Source organism: Ochotona princeps, chromosome 2 (assembly GCF_030435755.1).
Source record: "Ochotona princeps isolate mOchPri1 chromosome 2, mOchPri1.hap1, whole genome shotgun sequence".
Lineage (NCBI taxonomy): Eukaryota > Metazoa > Chordata > Mammalia > Lagomorpha > Ochotonidae > Ochotona > Ochotona princeps.
The window spans coordinates 11,614,184-11,635,986 of NC_080833.1; the positions used below are offsets into that span (position 1 = coordinate 11,614,184).

Genomic DNA, 21,803 nt, shown 5'->3' on the forward strand with positions numbered 1-21,803 from the left:
GGCCCACTGGACGCAGTTTAGACGCACGGACCAAGTGGGGACTCCTGCCTCCCTCCTCGGCACTTAGCACTCCACGGGCTGCACTTGCCCCGTCGGCGGGGGCAGTTCAGATTCTTCCCCCAAAACGAGGTCGAGCCGGGAATTTAAAAAAGAAAAAAGAAGAAAAGAAGACTGGTTGGCGATTTTTTTTTTATTCGTGATTGGTCCTACGGTCCCTTCTGTTCAGGCCCCCTTCCATCCTCATGAATAAAAATCCGAACCTATCAGATCTCGTTGACCGCCTCCTCCTCCACCCCCACCTCCGGACTCGAGCACTTTTGCACAATTTACCCAACGGATCACTTGCGTCCCCTCGCTTCTCCTCTTCTCTCCCCGCAACCCCGGCCCTCCCTGGCGCCTACCCACGAACCCCGAGCCCGGAGCCGGCAGGCTCCTTCCTCCTCCTCCTCCCTCCTCCTCCTCCTTCTTCTCCTTCAGTCCTCCCAGAGATCCGGGAGCGAAAGCTTTGAGCCTGGGAAGCTTCCCGGGCGGTCCGCGGTGCCGAGGGAGGGCGCGAGGAGCGAGGACTCCCAATACAGATATAAACTCGACCGTGCACCCAGGGCGGCGGCCTCGCGCCTCCCAAACTTAGGCTGTCCAGCCCGCGCCCACCAGGGGCCCTCGGTGCCGGGCGCCGGTGCCACCTCCGCCGAGCGCCCGAGCGCGCGCAGCCCGCGGCTGACCGAGCCCAGGCGGCGGCCTCGGGGCCCCAGCGAGCGTTTGTTTGTGTGAACTTCCTCGTCGCCACCTTCCCTCCTCCCCGCCCTCGCCCCCCCCAGCCTCCGCCCCCCGCCTCCCCCCTCGGAGCTCCGGGCCGCGTCCGACAGCAGCCGGGGCTAGGGGGTGGGGTAGGGAGGGAGTGGGTGTGCAGGGGAGGGGGAAGAGGTTGGGCAGGGGGGGAAAGAAGGAGGAAAGAAAGAAAGAGCGCAGCAGGGGTAGAGGGAGCGGACGGGCAGCGCCTTCTGCCGACTCCGGACGCGTCTCCGGCGTGCGCAGGAATGGCTGCCCTTCCCGGCGCCGTACCGAGGATGATGCGGCCGGCTCCGGGGCAGAACTACCCGCGCACGGGATTTCCTCTGGAAGGTAAGCGCCGCCCGGCGATCTTACCTCCGCTCGTCCGCCTGCTGCCTCGGGGGCCTGCAAGCGAGCCAGTGGTGGCCGTCTCCGGGGACAGCGAGCGGGGCATCCGAGAGAGCTCCCTGCTCTCCTGGGTGAAGTTTCCGGAACCCACACTAGTCCGCGTCCCCGTGGGGTTCACCGCCGCGAGCGGGGCGGGCGCGGCTGGCCTGCACCTCCCGCTTGGAGCTCCCGGCGGACGGGGGCGAGGGGGAGAGATCCCGGTACTTGGCGGGTCCCGGTGCGTTTTTGTACTTTCCATATACTTTTTGCCTGGCAGTTTGTCGCACGTGGGCCTGTCGCTCTCGCCGGATACCGGGATGCTCGTCCGATCCCTTGTATTTCGAAATTCTGACCCTGTGTGGTGTGGTCCTTGACTAGTCTGCACTGCTAAGCTATTCACTTCCCGACCTGGAGACAAACTAAGATTTTTTTTTTTTAAGGAAGGAAAGGAAAAGAAAAAGTAACAATATTTTTCCGTCTATCCCCCAAAAAACTTTTTCACTTGGGCTCTGGAAGCCTCCGGGGAGAAAACGTGGCGACGGCCGCAGGACACGGTCTGGTGCAGACTGGGGAAAGTGTTACTTTGTAACGTGTAGCTCTCCGGGATCCTCGCCCGCCGGGCTGGGAGCATCAAGCCCGGGCCGCGGGCGCGCTGGGCGGCACCCCCCATCCTGCGTTTGTTTGCAATCTTCTGGAACTCACGGAAGACCTCCAAACTGTCGCCGAGGGAGCGTTCGGCTTCTGGGGGGCGCCGCGTTGTGCTTACAAACATGTGCGATTTTATTTTTTAATGATTTCGGTTGCAGTTTTCTGAGCTCCCTCGTGCGTGCGGCGGGGGAGGATGGGATGGCAGGGGGTGGGCGGGCGAACCGGCAGGCTGGCAGGCCGGCAGACAGCCGGCGATCCGGGGAGGAAGGGGTCCCCTCGGGCGTCGGGTCCCCGAAGGAGAGCGAGACGCAGAGAGCGGCTCCGTGATCAAGTGCGCGCGAGCAGCCACGCAGGCGGCAGAGCGCGCAAGCCCGGGGATTTGCCGCGGCTCTCCTGGAGCGAAAGCGAGTAAAACAGGCGGCTGAGGACGCGCGGCGGATTAGGACAATATTTGCCCAACATGACGCAGAATACTGAGGAGAGCCGAGCGCCGGTCGCTAAAGAGGCTCTTGAATATAAAGTTGGGCGCTCGAGAGCTCTCCAGTGCTAATGGCATATTCCGCCACGGAGACCGAGTCACTCCGACTCGGCGCCGCATGATTTCTGATTAAATCCGAGGGCAGCTTCAGACCCCTACTTTTACAAAGAGAGATGGGGGGGCCGCCGGAGCGTGGGAGGGGGCGGCAGGAACAGCTCGTCTGTCCGAGCCTCTTCTCGCCTCCTGCCTTCCAATTACGCCGTCAGCTCCCTCCACTCGGGCTGCTGTGAAATCGCTCTAATCTCAGGGATCTCCGCAGCCGCTGAGTCCCCAAATTGGGGGGATCGAGGCTGGATTAGTGCACCGGGTGTCCCCCAACCTTCCGTGAGGAAATTGTGTAGACTTTGCATTAAGGCCGCCCAAGCACTCTCCGCTGTCTGATTCCCGTCAGTGGGTACCGGGGAAGGAAGCTGGAGGTTGTGCGGGTGCCTGGCTTCCGTCTCCCTAAATCCCCTCCACTCCCCAAGACGCGGACCAGTTTGCAGGACCAGCCTTTCTGGTGGTTTCTAAGCCAGAGTGCGGTATTTGATTTAGGAACTTGCTGCCAACAGTGTGTCCCCAAATTATTCCCAAAACGAAATTTGAACTTTAAGAGTGACTGCAAGCAAATGGGTCTCTAGGGGGACTGCCAGGGGTGCCCACAGCGGCAACAGCCCTGTGCTACCAGCCCTGTGTCAAACCGCGAGGAGGACAGCACTGCTGCCTGCCCTGGTCATGGCCAGGGTGGTCATCAGCCAGTGTCATCAGACAAGGCTCCCTGGTCTCTCTAAAGCGATCCACCTTGGCTGCTCACAGGGAGCCCTACCTAGCTGGTCCTGGGCAGGTGTGTAGGCAGTCCAGCCCCCCCCCCCCCCCCCCCCCCGTACGCAGAAAGCCCCAGCTGCTGAAGTCTGTGGCTCCAGCAGCCCTGCAGCAGCTCTGCCCATTGGACCCTCTCTGGGCCTCCCTTGTGTGTGTTTGGGGGGGGGCGGTCAGGTGTGGCCTTGGTCCCTGTGGAGTGGCAGGAGTTGGCAGATTCCTGCAGCTGGAACCCCTCTCATCACCTACACAGCTTCTGGTGTGGAGTCCCTCCACCAGAGCTCCCAGGGTGCTGGCCCAGGGTGCCTGGCCCTGGCAGGGCTCCGCTGCCGCCTGGGGTCTGGGAGTTCAAGCAACACTGGAATCAGAGGTGTACTCTGTCCCAGCAAAGGCTCACCCCGCACCTCTGTTTCTCTCCCTTCCCCTCCCCTCTGCAGTGTCCACTCCACTTGGCCAAGGCCGGGTCAATCAGCTTGGTGGGGTCTTCATCAACGGGCGACCACTGCCCAACCACATCCGCCACAAGATAGTGGAGATGGCCCACCACGGCATCCGGCCCTGTGTCATCTCCCGCCAGCTGCGCGTCTCCCACGGCTGTGTCTCCAAGATCCTGTGCCGCTACCAGGAGACCGGTTCCATCCGGCCTGGGGCCATCGGCGGCAGCAAGCCCAGAGTGAGTGTCTTTGCCACAGAGGCTGGCCCGTGGCCTGTGGCCTGGGCTGGTAACAACCTATCCCAGTAACTCCAAGGAATCTGTTTTCTGTAGGGAGTCTTGTGGGAGAGTGCACCTACTTCCATACAGCACTCCCCACCCCCCCTGCCATTTGTTTAAAATCCTCAGACCTGGGGAAGAATTGAGGTGTTGGGTTGGCCAAGATCTGGAGGCTGAAGAATCAATTCAAGATTGTCCCTCCATCCCCACTCAGGACCAGAAACAGGAAGGGGGAAGGAACTTTTGGAGGTCCCAGCTGGGTTTTCTTTTATTAGCTACTTCTGCTCCCCAGGCGACCTTTCTGGGAACCTGGAATGGGTCGGAAAAGCTCAAGCCAGGCTCAGAAGGGGAGCACCTAGCCTAGGGCTCTTGGGAGGTTGATATTAAAAGTCTCTCCCCCCTCCCACCCCATCTCTCCACTCCCACCTCTGAAGCAGGTGGCGACTCCGGATGTGGAGAAAAAGATTGAGGAGTACAAGAGGGAGAACCCGGGCATGTTCAGCTGGGAGATCCGGGACCGGCTGCTGAAGGACGGACACTGCGATCGCAGCACGGTGCCCTCAGGTGAGAAGGCAGCTGAACCGGCACCGTGGTTGAGCCTGAGTCCACCAGGAACTCCGGCACACGGGACTGGAGCGGGGAGGGGATCCCAGGGCAGATAGTGGTTGAACTTGAAGAAAAGTCAGAAAGGTAAAGGAACAAGAAAGTGAGGTGGGAGTGTGTTAAAACAGAGAAAGTTGAGAAAGGGATGGGGGGGGAGTTAGATAAGAAGCGAAAAGGAGCTGAGGAAAAAACAAAGGGGTGCGTGGGTGGGGATGGGGTGGGGGGACCTGGCCAAGCAGGCTGGCAGGACCAGGCACGAAGTGAACCACGAGGCTATGTGATAGGGCAAGACCCTCAGGACCACCTGGAAGCCGCCTAGAGAGAGGGGTCTGTCCCAGGAGAGGGTTCTCTGGACCAACGTCTCCAAGTTGCCACCACCAGCCAGCTGGTGGGTCCCCAGGCTCTCTGATGCGCCAAGCTTTCCTGTCCATGAGAGGGGAAAATGACCTCTGCGTGTGTGTGTTGGGGTGTCTCCAGGTGTGTAGAGCTGAGCCACACACCTTAGTGTGGGGTCTGAAAGGACTTGGGAGTGGGGGATTCCTGCGGCGGGGTGAGGGCTGTGAGGCTTGAGGGGGGACAGCAGGAGGCACCTACAGGTGTGCAGGACTTGCCTAGGAATGCGGAGCAGCGGGCAGCTCCCGCAGTGTCCCAAGTGCAGAAGGGCGACTGTCCTCCAGTGGGTTGCGAAAGCTAAATTGTCTGGTAGTGAAGAGTGTGGGGGACAAGGGCACTTGATGACTTTGTCCCTGGAGCTGGGATGGTGCAGGCCGCCCCTGCCCCAACGACTTACACGCGCTCTTTTTGGCTTTGAATTTCTGAGGTTTAGTGAGTTCGATTAGCCGTGTCCTCAGAATCAAGTTCGGGAAGAAAGAGGAGGAAGACGAGGCCGACAAGAAGGACGAGGACGGAGAGAAGAAGGCAAAACACAGCATCGACGGCATCCTGGGCGACAAAGGTAAGGATGTGACCGCGGCCGGTGGGAGCCGAGCCTGCCGCCGCTTCCACGCGCCCCAGCCTGCAGGCCCCGGGCTTCGCGGCAGCTGTGTGCCACCGCCAAGGGGTGGGAGGCGAGCTCCTGCAGGCCGCGGAGCAGCAGCCCCTCCAGCTGGGCTGAGAGCGCCCCCCAACCCAGGCGCTGGCGGGCCACGGAGCCGGCGCCGAGGAGCCCCTGCGCCCAGGACCCCCGGCGTCCCCAGGGGCAACCGGGCTTCCAGAGCGCGCCGGGCTCCCCTGTCCTTGCACCTGAGCTCCGGATCTGCCCGAGTACCCCGAGGTCCGAGTCCTCTGGGGCTGGCGTTTTGGCTGCTCTTTCCCGACGTCGATCAATTATTTATAGGAAACTTGGGCGAGGAGGCGGGTGTCTAAGAAGGAGGAGGCGGCCCCGCGGCTCCCTAAATGAATTTGTTAACCGGAGCCGCACACATTCTCTAAACAGTCCCTTGAAACCCTGCCTGACAGTTGACTGACCTCCGCAATCAATAAAAATTAGCCCGGGGCTGCCGCCTGCCGGAGTGGGGGACTGGGGGGTATCTTCCTCTCTGGCGCACACTGTGGAGCTGGAGAGTTGAGGTCAAGTTCCCGGATGCCAGGGGTTGGAGGACCCCAGTGGGACCAAGATTCACGCGCCCCACGCCTCTGCCCGCCCTTCCTTTAGCACCGGCTGCCACAGCAGGCAACCTTGGGTCTGAGCCCAGCAGAGTCAGGCTTGCCATCAGCCAGGGAGGTGTTGGCGGTATGAAGCGCCTGCACGCGGAGGGTGGATTGGGGGGGATACTGCTTTTGTTTCTGGACCCGGGGACTTTTTGGGGGGAGCCAAGCCAGCCCTCCTTTCATCCCCTCCCATCGCAGTTCTCTTTGAAACTCTCAGTATAGACTCGAAGAGGAAGGAAAGATAGAATTGGGAGACTGGCAGTAGAGATTTGCCCCCACCCCTTACCCAGGGGCCCGGAGGTGGCAGGCAGAGAGAATTGGAAAGACAGCGGCTCTGGGAACGTGCAGAGACACTGTTCTGGACGGTGTTGAGGACTGGTCTTCCAGAGTGTTCTGGTGTCCCTTCCTGTTCTGTCCCCAGCACTCCTAGCCCAGGTCGCTCTTCAGTCCTCTAGTCCCTCCAACCCTGAAGGTGAACTTCACTGACAAAACCTCCAGCAGCCAGGTCGGTGGGGCAAGGACTGGGAGGCCAGGCGGCCCTGGTGAGCTGAGCCTGCAGCCGAGAGTTGGGGAAGGGGCGGGCTATTGACATTCAGGGCCCCTAGCGGAGCGGAGCGGCAGTCCCGCTCGGGACAAAAGGGCAGAGGAAGAAAAAGAGCCTCGCCGTGCCTGGCACCCTGCTGTGCCCTGCCTGCCGGAAGGGCCTGGGATCTGCTGGGGGAGGTGGCACTGCACTACCAAGTAGCCCCTGCCCCAGCCAAGTCAGCCCTGCTGAGACCCCTGCTGAGGAGGTTTTTTGTGGGGGGAGCGGATGACCCCCATCCTTACTCCAATTCCCACTGGACAGAATTGATGATTGAGTAATTTTTCCTAAGTAACTGCACAGCAGCCGGAGCCAGGGGAGAGGGGGGCCTGGTTTGATTTGGAGAGATTCCAGGTGTGGGGTTGTGAGTGAGTGTGGCAGGGTCTGTCTACTTTATCTGCAAAGAAATACACTTGGGTAAATGTCCCCAGAAAAGCGGGAATGTGCAGTCATGTGACTAGCCCTCTCCTCCTCCCCCCAACACATCCTCCAGTGACTCTGGGAGGGGGGGATTCAAGGTCTTCCAGGGCGGTCCTGGGCTTCCCAAATTGGCCTACCAGTGATTTCGATGCATGGAGGTTTTCTTGACCACAAAAGCAGCAAACTGTAGGTCTCGGAGGGAGGAAAGTGAAGGTTCCAGATGGGGGAAACTGAGGTCCCAGGTGCAGGCCTGCAGAGGGGTCACAAAAAGGGCAGGTGTCCAACATACCCCAGGTTGGTGCCCTCCCCCACCCCCAGCCGTGCACACGTATCCCTGCCCCTCCCGATGTGACTGTTAACCAACGGGGCTTTGGGGTCAGCGTGCCCTGGGCTGTGCGTCCAGGCTGGGAGCTCCTCCGCGGGTATGCTGGGTGCTGGTGCAAAGTAATGGGGTGGCTGTCCCTTTGCCGACAAACTGCCAGGGCACCTGTGTGCCATGGGCCGTTCACCCTGCTGGCATCCTGAATGAGGCTCTGCCTTCCACCCCTAGACCTAGATGGGACTTTGTGGCCAAGAGAAGAGGCAAAGACCCTTCTCTAACCCGGACAGCTGAGGTGGCCTGCAGGGTGGGCTAGGCTGGGCCACAGGGAGGGGTGTACCCCCACCACTGGGTTTTGGCTTCTTGCTCCTGACAAATGCTTTCTCCGGGGGGTGCCCCTCTCGTGGCGGGGAGCCGCCAAAGAAGGGGTTTAAGAGCTCTCCTCTTTAAGTGCTAAAGAGAGATCCCTCCCTGAGTCCGTTTTTCCCTATCGTCCGCTTGGCATTTAATAATGTTAAGACTTATTAGAGCTGGTAATGAAAACTGGGAGTGCTGAATAGGAAACTGTGTTGGAGAGGGGTGTAATAGCTTCCAGGCATGGTAAGAAACTATTTATCCGCAATCAGTCCTCACTCTCAGAGTTTGAAGCACAAACGTTAAGTTGAAGGGTTTTAAAGCAGATTAAATTGAGCTTTTATTTCTGTGCACTTTCATCTCTGTACAGCTCACTCCTGCTCCCCTTGGGCTCATATTCATGAGGCTGTGCGCATTTTTTTTTTTTTTTTTGCTCTTATCCTTGTTCAGGCTGAGTTATTACGATTGTTGGTGGTAAGTCTCCCCAGATCGCTGCCGACGGCCGGAAGCGTTGGCCAGGCTCAGCTCCCTCACCCCGCTTCTCCAAGGATCGGGGGTCCCCGGGGTGGGGACACAGAGGGGCCTGCGACCTAAAGTGGGAAGGGTTCAAGAAGAGGAAAGGACGAAGGTTTACCAGAATCTGAGAGGGGAGAGTGTGGTGGGGAATTGGATAGGGGCTTGCAAAGGGTCAAATCACTTCTCTGTAGGAGCCTGCGGCGGGAACGGGAGAAAAGCAGCAGTAATATAAATAACAATAGCGACGCGCTAGGGACTCTAGGGACGTTGCGGCCTCCCAGCCCTCTACAATCCAAGTTGAAGCCCAAACTGACCAGATCAGAGGCTGGAGGCCCCTCTTGGGTCTTTGGGATAGAAAGTCCTGTGGGGCTAGAATTCAATATGGGAAAAAGTTACAAGAGAGGAAGAGGAGGAGGAGGAGGAAGAGGAGGAAGGTGTTGCTGGGTGTTAGAGACCAGTGGGAGAAATTTTCTGGATCTGAAGCTGGCGTGGGGGAGGGGCGGCCAGGGAGGCCAATTTATTTATTTATTTTTTTCTGTACTAGTTCTCTGATCCTTTTTACAGTAGCAGCTGTACAGGTGTGGAAGGGAACTGACGGGGGGGGGGGGGTGGCGGAGGGGTGGATGGGGAAGGAGGGAGAGCCCGAAGTGTGGGTTTTAGACACTTGTAAAAGGAGGTGGGAAACAATTTAATTTGGCAGGCCCGATAGCTGCTAATGCGGTTTTCGGTCCTTGGCTACACTGGAGGAAGCTGTTTTGATTGTGTGTACAAGGACCTGCCAAATTTAATTAGGCTCCGGGGAGCGAATGAATAGGGGGAGGGGGCACCGGCTCCCCTCAGCCTACACCGGCTTTTTTTGTTTTGTTTATTTGTTTCCCTCCCACCTTCACACACCTGGAAGGGATGCAGTTTCTGGGCTAGGTGAGGAGGGGACGGGAGGGGAGGGGGCGCCGAGGGCCAGGGGGCGCGGGAGGGGCCGTAGACGGTCCCTGGATCGAGGAGCAGTCTGCCTTGATTTAAACCAACAAGTTCGCTCCTCAGTAAATGTGTGTTTAGAGAAAGGTAATTGACACTCCACCAAATCAAAGGATTACCCGGGGTTGGCAATCTAATCAAACAGAGCCCAGGCGGGATTTGAGGCTGTTCAGAGTGGGATCAGCTTCGCATAATGGGGGCTCCGAGGAAGAGGGGAGGGTGTCAGGCAATTCCCCCGGCTGCAGGCAGCGCTCGGCGGCGGATCTGGAGTGAGAACCTGAGGGAGAAAGGGCGGAGATGGGCGGGGGGCGTCCTGGCGGAAGGCCGCGGCGGGGCTTGGGGCGAGCGAGGCGGGGACGGGGGGGGGGGCGGCGGCGTGTGGAGCCGGCTGGAGCCCCGGCCAGGGGATCCCCGGCCAGGGCGTGCGTCCACCCGTGACCGACGAGGCTTCCCCGGTTCTCCCTTGCACCTCCTACCTCCCCTACCCCCCCTCCAAACACTAGGGCCGCGGCGACAGTGGAGCTAGGGGGCGGAGGGAGCCGGGACGAACAAGGAGCAACAATGGGGAGATAACTCGTGCAAAGCGCGGCGGCGCACGCGCTCCCGGTCCCCGAACCCGCGGTAAACAAACAAAGTCGGCAAAGTGTTTGCCAGATAAACTCGCGCCTAAATCGAGTGTGACGGGCCAGGAGAGAAGAGACAGAGGGAGATAAGCTTGGAGGGGGGAATGACCGAGCGTAATCTAATAGAAGACATTTAGAAAACAAACTTTAAACAAGGGCGAACAGGCGAGCCCAGGGTAATTACCCGCCCCAGCGCGCGGGGGAAGCCGTCGCGGGGCTCGAAGGGGTACGCGGCTCCCGGAGGAGCTGCGCGGTGGTGGTGGGGCGCCTGGGGGACTCTACGGGGAACCCGGCGAGGGTTCCAGGGACGCGCGAGGAAAGGAGTTTGACTCAGGAATGGGGGGTGCGGCGCACGCAGCCCCCCGCGTGCCGCACTGTCGAAGGCCGGCGGGGGGCTCCCGCCGCGAGGGCGCGCGGGTCCAGCGCTCGCCGCGGGGCACGCAGCGCCGTGCACCGCCTGTTTGAAGCCGTCTCTTCCTAAAAGACTCGGGTGCACGGCGTGGCGGTTAAAGGAATTAGATATTTACCAGTTTGAAATAAGCCTGGCTAAGAAGAAGAGGAAAGAGAGAGGCATGGCGAAGACGAGGCTGGGGGAAGACTTCAAACGAATTCATCATTTGGAATGGTGGAGGGGAGATTTACCCGACTGTATTGGGAAGTTATTTAGATATTAATAACACATTTTCCTGAGGCGCGACCACGGCAGCCATCTGCGCTGCTCTCGGAGCTATTTGGCTGGGTAAAATATGGGCGTCTCAAATGTTGGGCAGAGATAACGCAATCACGCTAACCCTGGTCCTGGGACTACGTGGCAGCGCTAAACCCGGATTAACCTCCCCCCCACCTCCGTCGCCCCCTCCCTTTTTACAGCTTTCCAAATTTTCAGTGGAATTTACATGGAAGGATTTGAAAGCATATATAACAGTAGCCTTAAAGCAGTAAGGTGATTATTGGGGCTTTTTTTTTAAGAATGCTTTTCTGAAAATGATAGTTATTGCACACGACACGATATATCAATAGTCTACAAAGCATATAGAGGCATTTTTATATATATAGAGAAAGGATAGGTCCCCACCCAGCTTTCCCGAGCCAAGGTGTTGCGTTTCTTTGGGCTTCATCAGGTGGTGCTGAGGATAGGAAGGGCGCGGAAGAAACGGACCGGACAAGGCAAGCCCAAGGTTCTGGCTACGCCCCAGGACGCTGCGGCCACATTCAAAGTCCGCCCCGGAAAGCACAAATCAGAGGGGAGACCCCCAAGCGGAAAGAAGAAAACCTGGGGCCTCAAAGGCCCAAACTTAATAGCCAATCCGAAAAAAAAAAAAAACCTGCTCGTCTCCCCTTCCTGCTCCGGCTAATGTGGTGGTTAGGAAAATGTTGAGCCAAGGGGTGAGAATCCCTAAAAAGCCGGGGCCGCCCCGGCTTTCCCTCTTCTCTCTCCTTCCCCATCCCCCCAACTCAGAGTGAAGGAGGAAAAGGTGGAAATGGGGTCAGCGCTTTCTGACCTGCTCCAGGGGGATTGGCCCCGGCTGGGGTCGGGCAGGGGGAGGCGGGAGAACTCGGCCGGCCCAAATCGAATCAAGGCAGAACGGTGACCTAAGGGGGAAACTGCGCCATTAGTAGATCGAGCTCTCCAAAACTTCAAAGTGGGGTGGGGGAGAGGCGCGGAGTAGGGGGTTGGGGGGACCGCGAGCAGGCCAAGGGGAGGGGTCTGGAGGAGGAAGAGCTGGGGTCGAGGGCAAAGGGGAGGTGGGGGCCAAAGGAAGGGCTGTGGGGAAAGGGATGCTTCTGGGGTCGGCGGCGAAGTCTCGGCAGCCTCGCGGGGGTGGTGAGGGGGCGGAAGAGCGTCCGCGGGCCGCTGCAGCCTCGACGGGGCCGCGGGAAGTTTTGCGCACCCCAAGGGCAGCACCTCAGAGGTCTCAAGGGGACCTTTTGGGGAGCCTGGGGCGCGCGCGTGTCTGGTCTCTTCTTTGGCAGTCGAGCAGACTGAGTGCAGATTGCAAGGGGCCCGGCCTCCCCCGAGTGTCCCGGTTAGTTCGTGGACCCTTGGGGGACTACTTGATTACTTGGGCCTTGGAGGTGGGCCTGGCCCGAGCCCCGGGCGGGGATCAAGGGAGGGTTTAGAAAGACGCAGCGGCGATGGGGTAGTCACCGAGGTGGGACGCGAGTCCGCCTTGCGGGCCGCAGCGGCGGGGATCGCGCTGGCTAAGAGCGTGCCAGAAGGGAACTTGCGCGGAGCATGAAAGACGCCGAGCGGCGCGGAGGGACCCGGGGAGGCGCTCGGCTTCGGGAGGAAGGACAAAGGCGCAGAAGCCCCGAAAGGCTGGCACTGGGACGGGCTGGCCAGCGGCGGGGGCTGGAGCGGAGCCCGCGGGAGAGCGCGGGCCGAGAGGGCGAGCGCGCACAGCCGGGCGGCGGCGGGGGGCAGGCGGGAGGCGGGCGAGCCGCTGCCTCCCTTTTGATCCTCCGCGGCTTCCCCTTATCGGGAGCGCTTTCGGTGACACGGGCACAAAGGCAGTTCATCATATTACAGCTCGGCCCGGCGGCTCGCAGCGACCCCGCCGCGTAATTAGAAGCGAGCGAGCCGGGCCGGCTGGGCGGGTGGGGACTTGGGCTCCGCGCTCCGACCTCGGGCTCCGGGAAGAGATCGTGCGGGCGCGCCTGGTGAGATCCGGACGTGGGGCTGGGGGCGGGGGACCCTCGTTCAGAGCGTCGCTAAATAAACAGCCAGCCAGGTTGCGCTGCCCTCCGGTGAAGCAGCCACCGCTGGCAAGTTCTCGGCCCTGGAAAGAAGTGCCAGCGGGGGAGACTGGTCCCACGTAGGCTCTGGGCTCTGGAAAGAGCAAGGCCTAGGCTGCAGCCTTGGGCGAGCTGAAGGCTGGGTGCTTGCACACCCCGGACAACTGGGAGTTCATTCCTTCCCCACGCCCATCCCATCTCAGGTGCGCGAGCCTAGAGGTATCTGGGAGGGGCAGCTTGCGCACAGGAAGGCGGCTGGTGTCCTTACTGCAAGTCAGTCCAACAGCCTGTCGCCTGGAACACACTCCGAATCACACTGAGACAAAGGTCACCCCGCCGCCTCCCGTTTTGAGAACCGGATAAAACCCCAAACAACTGATCCACCGAGTAGAATTTTGCAGAGTATTACGGGGGTCCCTGTGCCAAGTCCACAGCTGGGGCAGATCTCTGGGATGCTGGGTTGCCTTGGCAGTGGCTGATGCCAGGAAGCAGGGAGCCCAGGAGAGGTTCCCCTTGCCCAGGTGCCTCCTTGCCTTCCCCAAACAGACAGTGTGCCTCCTTTAGATGCAGAAATAAACATACAAGCTGTGTTCCCTTTATGTCTGTATCACTGGTAAATAAAAATCTCCTTGGGAATGCATGACCTCTGTGTTTGGGAAATTTGCAGAACCCCCAGTAGGTGCCAGACACTGTGTTATAAGCACCCTGGCTTTGTGATGTTCAGAACCAGGTGGTGGAGACAGAAGGAGCCCCTCCAAGGCCTGGGGGGGGGGCAGGGGTGTGGGGTTCATCTACAGCTCTTGGCTGGGCTACCCCTGTTTGGGGTTCTGGCTGAATTGCACAGGTGGCAGTACCCCCCCACCCCGCCACCCCCAAGTTGCAGGAAGATCACCCACTCCACCCCGCCTGGGACAGAAAAAGGCTTGGGGTGACTTGGCAGGTAGAAGTCTTTCTGGGGTCCTTTTCGTGGAACCCAAACTCATGAGTCCACCTGCATGGTCAACCACCTCTGCGTGTGGCAGGTGGAGAAGGGCAGCTGTTAGGGCCAGTTTGAATCCTGCCCCTGTTTTTAGGTGGCTAGGACAAGACAGGCAGAAGGCTGTATCTGGGGGTCTCGGTGTGGGAAGACCAACTTTGCCGTGGACGGTTTTGGACCCGGGGCCACACATTCTGGTACCCCGTAAGCCTCAAGCTGCAGTGGATTGATTGAGTTGCATAGATGCGAAATTCAGATACAAACTCAAGTTTGCCCTCCACAGTGATCCTTTTGGGGCACCCATTGGTCAGCAGGAGTCCCCAGCAGGTGCATGGAACCCCGTGGATGCCAGTGGAGGTAGAAGCGCCCTCTCCAGGAACCCCTGACCTACCTCACATGCCCTCCAAGCTGGCACTTTCCAGCCTGGACCTTCACCCCTTCCAGCACCTCACATCCTGGCCCGCTCTTCCAGTTGTTGTGGGGGAAGTACAGAGAAGGGACTTGCTGAAAAGATAACCCCTTCTGCTTTTTGACTGCCCCCTCCCTGCTCTGACGCCCCTTCCCCGGCTGCCGTTGTCAAGACTGAATTAGTGTGGATGCTGGCAGTTTTGGAGGCGCTCTGATCAAGTAAACAGACTCTGAAACTTTCTTTAGTGAATGGTTCTAGAACTTTCTGTAGTAAATGAGTCCAACCTTCCTCTCTGTTCCTGGGGCTAGAACTGCGTTGGAGCTGGGGATCTCCCTTGGGTGGCCCGTACTTGTCAGAGGCCCTGCTCTGGGGGCTCTGTCAGGGACCCCCCATCCCTAAAACACTCCCATCTGTGCCCTTCGGACCCAGGTGGCGGTGTGAACAGGGAGCTCCTACCGTGGTGTGGGGAGCTTCCAGGGTCCTGTGCCCTGTTTCACTCTCTCCTTAGCGGGGACAGAGACTCGGTCGGCTGCCTGAGCAAAAGAGCGAGGTCGGGGAAGCTCCACAGAAACTGGGCCACAAGGAGAGGGAGGTTGCGCGCCTCCCCTCCGCCCCGCGGCCGGCCAGCCGCCCCCCTGCCCACCGCCCTCTGGGCGCAGCCCGGCTCGGGCCTCAATGGCCACTTTAGAAATACAAACAACTTTAGAAATAAAGTAACCAAACCCCCGAAAGGGGCTTTGAAGGGGCGAATGCCTGGTGGCGCTTTACTGTGGTGTGGGCCGCGGCCCGGCCTAATCCGGCTTTCATTTCCACCGACGGCCGCGGGGGAAGCGCTCCCGGCCCCGCGGCCCCTCAGGAGGCTGATTAGGCCACAAAGAGCCCCCATTATCCCGAGAAGAAAACCGGGGGGCGGCGCGGCGCGGGGGCGGGGGACCGCCGCCCGCGCCCGGCTATTGACTTAGCGGATGAAGTCAAGAGCGGGCGGCGGGCAGGGGCGGGGCCGCGCCCCCCGGGACGCCCCCAGCCCCGGCGCAGCCGCGTCCCCCATCCCGTCCCCGTCGCGGCGGGGGCGGGGAGGCGGGCGCCAGGTGGGGAGGGGCTCTGAAGGCCCCTCAGGCAGTTCTGCCCCTCAAGCCTCGCCCCCCATGAACTGGGTACCGAGGTCCCCAAAGCGTCCCCGAGTTTGGCCCTCCCTGCGTGCTGTCTGTCCCGGCTGAGGGCCACTCCTCTTAGGCGTGGGGTGGGGGGAGGTGTGTGAAGGGGTGGTAGGGGGCGGACGTTGGGGGTTGGAAAAGAGGGCTGCTCGGGAGCCTCCTGGGCACTTCGGTGGAGTGGGTCTGTGGACCGCAGCCTCTGGTTCGAGGGGAGGAGCAACGGAGTTGGTTAAAGCGCTGCCGGATAAACATCGCTGCCTCACCTTTCCGTCTCTTATCTAGAGATCCTCCCCCAACCCCAGCCCCCGTCCTGGGCCTTGAACCTGGGCTGTCGACCTCCACCTGATCCCAAGGGAGTGTGTGTTGCGGGGTGGTACCCTGGGAGGCTTGGGCGAGGGCGCCCTTCTCCTAGTGGTTTTTGTCCCATCCCAGGTAGTCTGGCAACTCTGGGAGGCTATGGGGATGCTGTAGCTGCTGGTTGAAAGAGATGGTATAAAGGAGGCAGATGTGGGGATGCTGGTGACACAGACTTGAGGCTGGCCTGCTCAGGGTGGGCAAGGGTCTCTGAAGGCCCATCAGATGTTCACTTAGTTCTATGTCTTGCTGGGAAGGTCACCCCCCCCCCTTGAAGGTTGAGTAGGAAGTGAGGACCTTCTTTTTGGGCAGTGGGGGGCAGAGAGGAATTTCTGCAGAGGAGGGAGGGACTGAGCTGAGAATGTACTGGAAAGAGGGGGTAGGTTAGGGCTGTGGAGAGGAGGAGGAGGGAAGGGACTGTTCCACTATCTTCCCACCTGAGGTCAAGGTTACTGCTTCTCCTTCACCCCCCCACTGGCCTCTCCATTCTTTTCCTGGCTGAAATGCCAGAGGACGGAGTCAGATGCCAACAGGCCTGGAAGGTCATCTGGCCATTCCACAGGTCTGGAGCCCACAGGAGAGAGACTGATCACTCTGGCCCACTGGCACTTGTGCTGATAGAGAAAACAAGCTGGTTGAAGTCCCACCTCTGGGGTGACCATGGGAAACAGAGTCCCTTTCCATCCTTGCAGTGTCCCTCTGTGCGATGCTGTATGCACTGCTCTGTGCAATGCTGTGCAATCCCCTGTTTGCACGGGGATACTGGGACATGGAGAGTTTGGTGAGCCCAGGGAGGCAGCATGAGGAAGTTTGTCTCCTAACAGGCCTGCTAGGTGCTGATTGATGTATTCCAAGAGGCCAGAAGGGCACTGTTTTTGACCTGTCTCTGAACCACTGCAGAAGACTGGAGTTCAAGGCAGTCCTGCCTATGTCACTCACCGATGCTCCTGGGCACCTGCAGGGGTCTGGAGAGTTGGTAGCTTGGCGCTCTGAAGGTCTGTTCATCCTCGTGGGAAACGTTCGTGAACAGCAAGGGAAGACAAACTCAGAGGGACACATGTTAGATAGCTGGGTCCTCATCTTCCTGCAGATGCCACAAGCAGAGCTCAGGGCTCCAGCTCAGGCTCAGCCCCAGCTGCTGTGCGGTTCCCGACAAGCCGCTTCAGTTCTCCTTTGTCCAAAGTGTGGCAGGGTGGCGTTGATCGACCTGAGGCTTCCCAACTCGAGACTCAAGATTCCTGGCTCAGTGGTGTTCCTCCTGGGTAGGGGCAGCTGAGTGAGGCAGGGCTGTGTTCCAGAGCAGGACTGCTACTGTCCAGTGCTGCTCGCTGAGCGGAGGGGGAAGAGGGAGGGAGAGCAAGCTCTGTGCTGGCCTGGAATCAGCGCCTGGGGCTGTGGTTATTGGTCTTCAGAGATAAGGTGATAGTGCTTATCTGGTGACAAATGATTTCCCTCCCCTGGTGTTGCCCTGAGTAGGGAACTCTCTCCCGCTGGCTGGGAGGTCTCTTTAGAGGAGCTGGGGCTGCTGTCCAGATGTTGGCACCTGGCTCCTTAAATCCTGCCCAGCTTGTTGTGCCATCAAGGGAGGCAGGTAACTGCACGGAGCTTCCCTGAAGGCCAGGGTGGAGTGGACACTCTGCGGGGATGATTCTGGAAGGAGGAGTCAGGGCGGACGGTAGGAGATGAAAGGAAGAGGGTCCGTGTGCCTGACCCCTCCCATCCCGTAGCGCTGGCTTTGGGGTCCTTCTCTGGGGTTGTTTTGATGGCCACCCTGGCAGGGAGTCCCAGGTCTAGGGCCCTAGTTTGTTTTCCAGGTGGGGAGACGGTGGCAGAGAGAGAGAGAAAGAGAGAGAGAGAGAGAGAGAGAGAGAGAGAGAGAGAGAGAGAGAGAGAGAGAGAAACTGTACCTGGCGTATGGCAAATGCAGTGTTATCAGAGTGGTGCCCATATCCAGACTGGAAAGGCAGTATTGGAATGCAGCATTCTTTCACAGTTGCTAGGTTACTGCTGTCACCTGCCACTGCTGTCACCTGCCTCTCTTGAGGGTCTAATTTGCTAAGGAGACACCCGGTGCTGGGAGCCACGAGGCTGACAGAGCCAGGGCTCTGCCCTGTCCCCAGCTCCCAACCCCTGTCTTGTGCCATGGGCTGGTGTCTTAGAGATCCATCTGTATGCTGATATGTACTCTGGGCAGGTGTTTTGGATGCCCTCAGCTCAGCTCTGGCTCCCCTCCTGTTGATAAGTATTCTGTTGGCAACAGTGATGGCTCCAGTCCTTGGGTTCCTGCCACTCTCATGCGGGACCTGAATTGAGTTCCTCACTCCCAGCTTGAGCTGGACCCAGCCTTGGCTCTTGTTGGGCACCTGGGGAGAGAACTGGCAGGTGGGAGTCCTTTGTCTCTTATCTCTCTACCTTTCGAAAGAAAATAATACATTAATTTTTACAAATGCATCTTAGGCTTGAAATCCTTGAGTCACAGGCCCGCCCCCAGCTGGGGGTCCTTTGACAAGGTCGCTCCCCGTCTCAGGCTTGATTTGCTCATCCAGCTAATGGGAATAAAGATCATAGGGAACAGATGAGTTGAAACACAGCAAAGGTACCCCAGGCGAACAGCCAGAGGATGAGGAACATGAGGTGTGAGGCTGGGAAGTGCTTTGGGTAGGACTGAAGGGTAGATTCAGAAGGGTTGTAGGGTGAGGATTTCCTAAGCCTGATACCTGGTGGGCTCTGATATGCCTATAGATCTAGAAGATTGGGCTCTTGACATGGACTTGGGAAGTTTCAGGTATAAAAAGGCTATGGAATCAAAGCAGGCACGCTCCAGTTCTGCAGTAACCTCGTTGAGCCTTGTGTTGTCTGTCCACCCATCTGACTGCCTAAAGTTGGTGCGACACAGGGCATAAAAAGACGTTTAGTTTGGTGCAAAATAGTTCTGAAATCCATTCCCTAGGTTTTCCACCAGATACATTTCCACCAACTTTTGGAGGCAGTTTGTATCAGCTTGCTTTTTTTCTTTTAAATTATGTATTTATTTGAAAAAAGTTGAGAGGTGTTGACATGGGGCGGGGAAGAGAGATTGATTGATTGATTGTTCATTGTTTCATGTTCCAAACGCCTGAACAGCCAGGGCTGGCCGGGACCAAAGCCAGGATCCAGGTATCCACGTGGAGGCAGGGACCTGGTATGTGTGCCATCCTCTCCTGCTTTCCTGGATGGCCTTAGCAGGAAGCTGGAAGGACAGTGACCCGATCTGGAAGGATGTAGTTGTCTCGGCAGTGGCACCGTGCCACAGCGCTGACTCCTCTATTTAAAGGGAAGTGGTACCATAATAGCTTAACATTGGCACTGTGGAGGTTTCTGGGGTGACCATGAACCCCCATGATCAATTCTCACTCCTGGATCCTTAGTTGACCCAGTACTCTGGAGCCCAGGGTCCCCAAAAGGTCAAGCATCCTAGTTAGAAAATCTGCAGGTGTCTGTCCTCTCAAAGCCCTCTTCCTCTCTCCCTCCCTCCAGGCCCCTCAGTGCCTCCCCCTGCACCCCCTATGCACCTGCTCCAGCTTCCGGGCCCCCTCTGCTTCAAAGCAGCTGGCTGGGCTTTACCTGCCTGCCTAGGAGAATAGTAACCGGTTTGAAAGGGGAAGTGGCATTTCAGGCACTTAATTAGACACAGGACAAGAATGGGGGCTGGCTCTTAGGTCAAGGGGGGGGGGATTGTTGAGGGATTAACACTCAGGTAAACCCCGGCAGGAGGCGGCCTGCGGAAAAGGCTGGGCCACTGCACAGACAGTGGCCCAGGGAATCACATTCCAGAGGGAGGGAGGGGTGTGTGCAGAGAAGGGAGGGAGGGGTGTGTGCAGAGAAGGGAGGGAGGGGTGTGTGCAGAGAAGGCTCCCCCACCTGTAACCTCAACTTCCCTCTTTCCCCTCCCCCTCCACGTTTGCTCAGGAAGGTGGAGTTGGAGCTGTCATTTCATTCTCACAGCGAAATGTATGTTTTATATTGTGTGCCAGGCTTGGTTCCAGGAGCTATGACCTGCACAAAGACCTGGCTACACAGGGGCTTCTGAAGTGGGGGAAGAGAAGCCAGGAACAGGTCTGCAAATAAGGAAATATCTTCAGAAGGTAGAGGAGGGTTGGAAGAGTATATGGTAGAAACGTGACAGGAAGTGACTGATGGTGTGAGTGTGCTATCAGGGAGGCCTGCCTGGAGGAGGTGGTGTTCGGCTCAAGATCTGGGCAGCAAAAAAGAGGCAGCCATTTATTGAAAAATGTCTGCTCTTAGGACAGTCACCAGAGGTGGCACGGGGTCCAGCGTTTTGCAGGAATAAATTCTTCAGGTCTTGCCAAGGATTAGCAAGAAGCCCATTTATAGGCACAGCAACTGAGGCCTTCCAGGGTTGCCTCAGCCCTTTGGACACAGACTGCAATGCTGCCTCAGTGCTCCCAGCCTTCCTAGGTGCTGGGTACACTCCATCCCACTTCACTCCAGCCTGGCCCCTGGGCTACTCTCCTGCTACTTTGCTGGTGGAAGCAGGGTTCAGAGAAGCTCACTTAGTTGTCTGGAGCCACACAGCTAACAAGGGGCCAAGCCAGCGATCACGTCCGGTGTCCCTGAGCGGTGACCTCCTCCAGGGACACGGGTTTGTCCCTTGGAGATCCTGTCCACAGGGTTGGCTAGTGTCTTTCTCTGACAGGGTCCCCAGCCTGTGTTCTGACTTGGAGGTGAGACTGTGGATTAGGGGTTCCTGGTGGGCCTTGAGATTGTGTTGGAAGACACTTGTTGAAGTTATGGTCAAGGGAGGGGTGGTGTCTTCGCTGGATGCTGTGGAAGCTGTTGTGGTGACAGTGCTGTGTTCCTGTGTTGCAGGTGGGTCACCTCTGGGCAGCTAGGACCTGCTCCTTACTGCTTGTTGGTGTACTGTGGGGATGGATGTCCTTGTGAGGCATGCCCTAGCCAGCACGTGTTCAGGGTTCAGTGCATGGGTTGCAGCTGCTGGGGGTGTGGGGTTGCGGTGGTAGTGCGGTGTGTCTGTGCAAACGACATCGTCGTCATTCCTTCTGTAACCGGTTGCAGGTCTGTGGGTTTGGCCATGGTCCTGGATTTGCATGCCCCCATTTTGCAGATAGCAGACTGAGGCTTGGAGAAGTGGCGCTCTCAGCCCATGCTGGTGCAGCTGGCCCCAGGGCTGAGTCTGCACAGGAAAAAAAAAAAAAAGCTGCCTTCAGAGTCAGTCCCGCTTTCCCCTACTCCCCAGGAAGGCTTTAAGGAACAAAAGATTTAAATGCCAGCGTGCGGTGCCGCCACGTCGGTCACGGGACCTGGCGGACGTGTGCAGTCACATGCGGGTCCTCCCTCTTCACTCTGGTGTCAGCCCCTGCCCCGTTCCCTGGGCCCCCCAGCCCGGCCCCATCACACGAGGGACTTTCTGTCTCCGGATTGCAAATACGCCAAAGATTAACGCCCGCAGCTGGCTACAGTCCCGAACAATGGTGAGACCCAGGAAGAGAAAAATTCAGCGGAGGAGCAGAGCAGCTCTGTGCAGCAAAGAGGCGTTCTCATTCTGGCTGCCGGACACCATGTGACGCCCCCTGTCCCCGGCCCCACCCCCAGCCGCCTGTCCCTTGCCCTGGCTGGAACCATACACAGTCTGCAGAAATTCTCCATTTGCATTGGTCTGCCTGCCTGAGCCCAGAGATGAGGGGGCAAGTTACGGAGAAAGAGGGGCACCCCCTGGGGGTAAATAGTCAATAAATAATCCCATGTCCAGGGTGGGGGCACTGGAACGGGAGGGGGTTGGATTCCCTGCTGGGCGCCGTGACCCAGCCCCAGGCTGTCAGCATCAATCCTTTCTGCGCATGACATGCTGAAGCAGTGCCAAGGCACAGGGATGTTGCCCGCTTCTTCCTGGTAATGGCGAGGGTGGCAGGTTTCACCTGAGACCTTCACAGTCGGCTCCCCTGGGGCTGGAAGGGCTGTGTGTGTGGGGGAGGTGGTGGTGCAGGGGAGGCGGGGACATCCATGGAGCAGGCTGGAAGGTGGCCTGTCCTAATTGGCAAGGCTGTTATCATTAGGGGTGAGTGGACAGCGCCCCTCTCCACTGGGGAGGTGATTCTGGAAGGCAGACCTGGAATCGGGTGGGGAGGCATTGATCCTACTTCAGGTCCAGCCCCACTAAGCCTTACAACTCTGGGGTAGGGCGTAGATTTTATCGATCCCATTTTACAGGTGGGAAGACTGAGGCGCCATGAGGCCTGGTCACATGCTCTAGGTCACA

General features: G+C 58.7%; 1 protein-coding gene across 1 annotated transcript in view; it reads left to right on the forward strand.

The window, feature by feature from the left end:
• Positions 1–991: 991 nt before the first annotated feature.
• Positions 992–21,803, forward strand: part of PAX7 (paired box 7) — an 89,339-nt gene continuing 68,527 nt past the window's right edge. The window contains exons 1-4 of the mRNA XM_004592318.2: positions 992–1,122; positions 3,580–3,815; positions 4,289–4,418; positions 5,284–5,412. Coding sequence (XP_004592375.2) covers positions 1,038–1,122; positions 3,580–3,815; positions 4,289–4,418; positions 5,284–5,412 — 580 coding nt within the window. The 5' untranslated portion in view covers positions 992–1,037. The remainder of the gene's footprint in view (positions 1,123–3,579; positions 3,816–4,288; positions 4,419–5,283; positions 5,413–21,803) is intronic.